At 36.7% G+C, this 6976-nt stretch overlaps 1 protein-coding gene across 9 annotated transcripts in view; it reads left to right on the top strand.

Annotated features, from left to right (window-relative positions):
- LOC106869538 (tyrosine-protein phosphatase non-receptor type 4) overlaps positions 1 to 6976 on the top strand; it is a 385426-nt gene that overhangs the window by 258339 nt on the left and 120111 nt on the right. For all 9 annotated transcript variants that reach the window (XR_008265075.1, XM_052971317.1, XM_052971320.1 and 6 more), the window contains one exon: positions 3248 to 3490. Coding sequence is in view for 8 of the 9 variants with exons in the window: in XM_052971317.1 (XP_052827277.1) it covers positions 3248 to 3490 (243 nt within the window). In the remaining variant the exon portion in view is untranslated. The remainder of the gene's footprint in view (positions 1 to 3247; positions 3491 to 6976) is intronic.

The raw sequence follows: 6976 nt of genomic DNA, 5'->3' as shown, positions 1-6976 counted from the left end.
AGTCATTTTGTAAATGTGTGCAAATGCAAGAGTAGGAGACTGTTGATTAACAGCCCAGGCAAGATGGTATTTTCTTCATCTCCTACTCTTGTATTTGCACACATTTACAAAATGACTTTCTGAAATGAACTTCCATTATGCATTTTCATTGCACATCTTATGTGGTGTTCTCACTACATAAATAAATGAAGTTTGTACGAAACGTACGTACTGCTATAACCTAATACATTTTTGTTGCTTTTCTTCAAATTATATATATATATATATTCTTTTTCTTTTACTTATTTCATTCATTTGACTGTGGCCATGCTGGAACACTGCCTTTAGTCGAACAAATCGCCCCCAGGACTTATTCTTTGTTAGCCAAGTACTTATTGTATCGGTCTCTTTTGCCGAACCACTAAGGTACGGGTACGTAAACATCCCAACATCGGCTGTCAAGCGATGGTGAGGGGACAAACACAGACACTCACACACACACACACACACAAACATACACACACACACACAAACATATACGACGGGCTTCTTTCAGTTTCTCTCTACAAAATCCACTCACAAGGCTTTGGTCAGCCCGAGGCTGTAGCAGAAGACACTTGCCCAAGGTGCCATGCAGTGGGACTGAACCTGAAACTAAAGTTATATAATTTAAAAGAGTCTTCACTTCGCCCCTTGGACACATACTGATGAACAAAAACCTGCCTGAATTTTTTAATATTGCAGCTCTCAAAAAAGAGGCACCAACCATCAATTACATCAACATTGAGAAGACAGATGTAATAGCGGCCATAGATGAAATGAGCTCAGGCTCCACAACTGGTCCTGTTGGCTTTCCAGCTATTCTCCTGAAGTCATGTAAACACACTTTAGCGAAACCAAAGTTTTGTTGCAAAACGCTAAAAGAAGGCATTATAATAAGCCCTGTCCACAAAGGTGGAAGCGAGCAGAGGCCAAAAACTACAGGCCAATCTCTCTGACTTTGCATATCAGTAAAGTTATTTGGTGGATCATCAGAAAGAAGTTAATAATGTTCCTAGAAGAAAATGATCTACTGAACAATACACAGCATGGCTTTCATCCAGAACTACTATAGCACTGTGACTGGATTTTCAAACAGCTGCTTGACCATTCGGATGTCAGCGTGATATACTTTCACTTTGCAAAGACATTTGATAAGGTAGATCATGGCATGATATGTCATAAGCTGTGAAACTTTGGCATTGCTAGTAAACTGGGAGAGTGGCTGCATGACTTCCTCAGAGACTGAAGTCAGGCAGTTGCAACCAACAGTGCCCTTTCTGAGGAAACTCAAATCCTAACTGTTCTGGGGCCATTACTGTTCATAATAGTTTTCTTAGACATGCCCACAGCCACTGTCACTAGCTATGCTAATAATACAAAATTATCATAAGCAATAAAAAATTAAGATAACATCGCAAGCTTACAGCAGGACCTGAATTCGATACACAAGTGGGCTGAAATAAACAACATGCAGTTTAATACTGGAAAATTTCAATTGCTGCACTGTCACCTCACGAATGCACTACAGCCTGCATATACAGGACCAGGAGGCATTACAATCCCAGAGTCACAAGCAGTGAAAGACTTGAGATCAGTATGTGCAATGACACATCCATTTTATATGCACATTACCAAGATGGCAGCAAAGTGCAGATAACTGGCAGAATGGATACTGAGGTCCTTCAAGACAAGAGACCAAGAAACTATGTTGACCCTGTGGAGAACCTTTATCCTCAGCCACCTGGGCTACTGCTCCTAGTTATGGTCACCACATAGTGCCAAACTAACATCGGAGCTTGAATCAGTCCAACACCACTTCACTAAAAGGATTGAAACAGTGCAGCGGATGAGCTACAGGGATAGGCTGAGAAAACATGCAACTTTACTCCTTGGAGTGAAAGCACGACTGTTATGTAATAATCTACATATGGGAAACTCTAGAAGGGCTAGTACCTAATTTCGGCATTGAATGTTTATACAACTGCCAGAACTGGGCGCCATTGTATTGTACCAAAGGTAGCATTCACTCCATCTAAATTCAGGACCAGGTACTGCAGTAGTCTAGGGTTCAACAGCCCAAAGCTCTTCAATGCCCTGCTACAAAAATTAAGAAATCTGTATAAGCTGGAGTAGATGTCTTCAAAAAGGAACTAAACATGGTTACCAAGTAACCTACAAGACAAAGATCCTTTGAGCATATCAATAATATTGTATTATTGACATTTATACTGATAACTAGACTTCACTTATTTTATCAATACAGTTCAATCATTTGTTTATACACCTTTAATTTTCACCTGAAAATTAAATTAATAAAAATCAACATCTTGTCAGTGGGTTCAACAAAACCACCTGTCTGCATTTGGCATGAGGACCTCTTACACCAACCGTCTACTTAGATCTTTCAGTGTTTATGTCCTGTTCTCCCCTGCAAATAGTCTTAATATGGTTTCAATTACCACTTAGAACTGCTTGCTAAGTTGATGTCCTTGGGAATGGCATTTATGTCAGTATTTCACAATTTCACTTGCCTCAACTGCTTCATGTTTCTATTACAAAAAATTAAAGTTAATAGAACTGATGCAAAGTGGTAAAAAAAAACTCTCAACAGAGCTGAACAGCAAGTCTTCAGAGGAAGAAACCCACCTCAGGCAAGTGTTTCGGCTCTTAACTTCCTACACCCTAAGGGGGCTGGGCAGCATCCAGGTCATGACTCCTTTGTGCCCTTCTGGATATTGGGGACTTTTGTGCATTCAAACTACTTGGAAATTTCATTTTAGAGGCAAAGGATAAACAGGTTGATTTGATAGAATCTAGCTGAGTGTCTCATGTTTTTCAATTTGGATACAACCAGGATAATCATTCCATATAATCCCTCTGCTTTTGTAATTTAAATAATCATACATTATGATCAGTCCTCTTTCTATTTATTGCACCACTTTATAATAAAACCAGTTGTGAACCCATGTGAAAAATCATAAATGCATAGAAATATGTGTTTGTATTTTTTTTTTTTTTATACACTTGAACAATATAGAATCAATAACTGATTTCTTGCATGTAAAATTTATTCCAGTTTTCCATTGACAGTGTAATTATATTTCATTTATATATGTATTTTCATTTGTTAGTTTTAATTATTTGATTTATTTTTGTTTTTTTAACAATTGTTTCTTGTTTTTGCTTTTCTTTTATCAGAATTGTTTCTTTCTTTGTTAATTTCCAGGTCACCTAGCAAGCGGTACGCTCGGCGAACCGTTGGTGGTGTTACGAGAAGTACAATATCAGAGGAACGTAATACCATCGATGGTTGTCGGAACCTACCCAAGTCTCATACCTTTGCAGCAGGCTCCTCAAACTCTTACCAAAATTTTAATCGTTGTGATGGATCTTTAAGGTCAACGTTACCATGTGATTACAAATCCAGAATGACCTGGGCTGATAGTAACAAATCAGAAAAGTCAGATGAGTAAGTATTTATTTGAGATTTTCATTCTGAATTTTCTTTTCTTTCTGCTTTGCCAATGTAATGCGAAGAAATTTTCTGGCTTCTTGATCTGCTGGTTGTTGCAGAAGCTATTTGATGAATGACTGGTGAGAGGGGTTGAAGTCATGTACTAGGATGTTGCCAATAAGATAAGAGTTGGCAATAAGTACCACAACAAATTTAGTGGTACTCCTCCTATTTGTCATGCTTCTCTAGGTCATAATAGATGACTATAAGATAATGTTGATGACCCTCTTCTTATAGCTGAAACTGTAGTAAAATTAGAATTGAAATTCAAAGTGTGGAAACAAAATCTGTATTGATTCTTTCAGCTAGACATTTATTCCTGTCTCTCCATCATACTTTCACATGCTTCAGTACTATATCCCACTCAATTAGGGGGTCTTGTCTTGTAAGGTAACCTCACTGATGCCACAAAAAAGAAAAAAGCATCTAGTACACTTTGTACAGTGGGTAGCATTAAGAAGCATATCCAGCCATAGAAACCATGCCAAAGCAGACATTGGAACTTAGTGCAGCCCTTCGGCTCATTGGTTCCTGTAAATTGTAAAGCACACCAGGCAAAAATATTTAGCTGCATTTTGTCCATCTTTACATTCTGAGTTCAAATTTGGCCAAAGTTGACTTTGCTTTTTCATCCTTTCAGGATTGATAAAATAACTACCAGTTGAACCCTGGGGTCAATGTCCAAAGATTCCTCTCCAAAGATTCCTGGCCTTCTGCCAAAGTTTGAAATTAATAATAATAATAATAATAATAATAATAATAATGCAGGAAGTGCAAAAGATTGTCTTAACTGGTATGTCACACATATTGAGAAGAGTGTTGTCATTGTGAATTTTCTTTTTTTTTTCCCCTTTATTTTATTTGTTTACTTCTCTGTTTTTTTCTTTATCACATGACTCTGTAAATGAACAATCTGGTGTGTTTGTCTTGATGGCTTGCCAATATGTACAGTATGTTTCTCTGCCCTAGGTGTCAGGAAGACACTTGGCAAGAAATAGAAATAGAATTGAAAGAAGATGCTAATGAAGATAATAATAATAATGATAACGATAAGGCAGTGAGCTGGCAGAATCGTTAGCACACCAGGCAAAATGTTTGGCAGCATTTCATCTGTCTTCAAGTTCTGCCAAGGCCAACTTTGCCTTTCATCCTTTCGGAGTCAATAAAATAAATACCAGTTATGTACGGGGGAGGGGGGTCCAACGTAATCAACTTACCCCCTCTCCCAAAATTCCAGGCCTTGTGCCTGTACTGGAAAGTGTTGTTGCTGCTGGTGCTCCTTTTGCAGGACCTCCTATACAGATAAAAATGTCAGAGGTGATGTTCAGTTTTAAACTTATATCATAAAATTGAGGCTTGAAAGGCAAAACGCTCGACATATTTTCAAAACTGAATCTTTACTCTGTTGCTTCTCTGAATTTTACATTGTTTGTAGAGACTCTTTAATATACATTTTTGCTTCTTCTATCTGCCTCTATATCATTTACTAATCAGGTGTGGTAGTTGGGGCAAACATTATTGCTAAAGTTAGTTGATTAGTTGGTGTCAAGGTTGGATTAGCAGCAGCCAGTCTCTACTACATGAAAGATTCTATTTCATCTATATTTAGATGGTGTTCTTTCAAACATGTTCTTATTTCTACACTTCTGGATCACTTCTTTTTTGATGTGCATCTCAAAAGGTTGCAGGAGAAAGTTGTATTCCTTTAAAGGTAGAGCAGGCAGCATTATTAAAGTAAAATGTTGAGAATTTCACGTGTTGCTATTCTATCTTCCTTCAATTTCCAGCTCTACTCGGAGATGTACTTTTTCTCAACAATATGTGTATTGTGGATGTATAAATATTTGGTGTATATATGCTTTGTAAGCCCTATATGTATATAATAAGTTTACCATATTTCCCAGTGTAGCAACATTGTCCCAATGTTTCTGCTGGTTTGAAATTCTGTCTGATTTCTGGAAAATTTTTTTGTTCTGATATTTTTTCTGATTTGACAACAAAGGCACAATGCAGTGTTATTTGTTAGTTTTTAACAAGTTCATTATGAAACTATTTCACTGTTTTTTTTTTAAAAAAAGGGGGAGAGAGCTGTGTGGCTTTTCTGATCTTTTCTGATTAAGTTACAGTACATGAATACAGAGAACTACTGGCATTTCACTGAATTTTCTGGGGGTTTTTTTCTTTTTTGTTCATTTTGGAATATTTATATGATATCAGTACATTTTTTTTTTATTCTTTCATTTGAAAAATTTTTTTGTATTGGTTCATTGAAACAACTTTTTGATTTATAAGACCATAAAAGAATATTTACAGAAAGAATTCAAGAAGAATTACACTTAAAAAAACAAATGTAATGTTTTGTGTGGGCAGATAAAAATGTGATCCCTATTTGAGTTCTCTCTTGAACATGGGAGTAGATTGAATATTAAACCATTTACAATCACAAGGCATAAGGCAAGTCTTGTTAAGCCATCATCGTAAGTGACTTAAAAATTACTACATCACCAGATTGGTAATTCTCGTAGCTACTAAACAGGCCACTTTTGCCTTTTCTATAGATTCTCATGAGATGAATTTCAAGACTGTTTATTCAAAGTTGATCTGAAAACTTTTGAAACTAAAATCTAGTACAGACAAAATTGCTTGGCTTTGTGGTTCTGGGTTCAGTACCACAACACAGTGTAGCTTCAGATTCAGTGATACCTTGTACGTAGAATTTAGCAGGCAAAAAACTGTGCTGAAGCCTATTTGTACACAGGATGGACATAGCCAGCTATTACTTTATTGGAAAATGGCTCAATTTCTATTTTTGTTGAGATGGATAGAGAGGAGTGTGTAGTTATAGTTACTTGGCTTATAACTACATCGCAATCAGAAATGTTAGAGAAGCAATTCAACAAAGAAGGGCCAGCAGATAAGTTGATAGATAAACTATTTTAATGAACTGGTTTGGTGCACAGGGTCAAAGGTGGATATTGAAGCATGTCAGAAAGTAATGTGAAGGCTGTGAATTAAATCCTTTATGAAAATCCATGTCTGTCTCTTCATGTAGCAGCATCACAGACTCACCCAAAGACATCTGAGCACAAAATTCTGAAAGTTTATTTGCATAAAAGCAACTGCCATTTCTTAGTTTAAAATGGTTTGGTAGATAACTATTGCTAAAACTTGTTTGTATTCATCCTAAGGCATTGCAAAAAAACAAAAACAAAAAAACAAATTGAGTCAATCTTATTAACATAGCACCTGACTTTATGCCTACTTCTATGTGTGTGTGTGTGTGTGTGTGTGTGTGTGTGTATAGGGTTCTGAATGTTATGTCAGTAACCATGTCCTGATGCCAATAGGTCTGAAATAAATCTTATACTACTGACTTCCAGGAATTGATATCCTTGGAGGCAGAGCCCCAGTAAGACTAAAATCAGTAAAAGAACACACATG

Source organism: Octopus bimaculoides, chromosome 10 (genome assembly GCF_001194135.2).
Source record: "Octopus bimaculoides isolate UCB-OBI-ISO-001 chromosome 10, ASM119413v2, whole genome shotgun sequence".
NCBI classification, from domain to species: Eukaryota; Metazoa; Mollusca; class Cephalopoda; order Octopoda; family Octopodidae; genus Octopus; species Octopus bimaculoides.
This window is presented reverse-complemented; position numbering and strand designations above follow the sequence as displayed.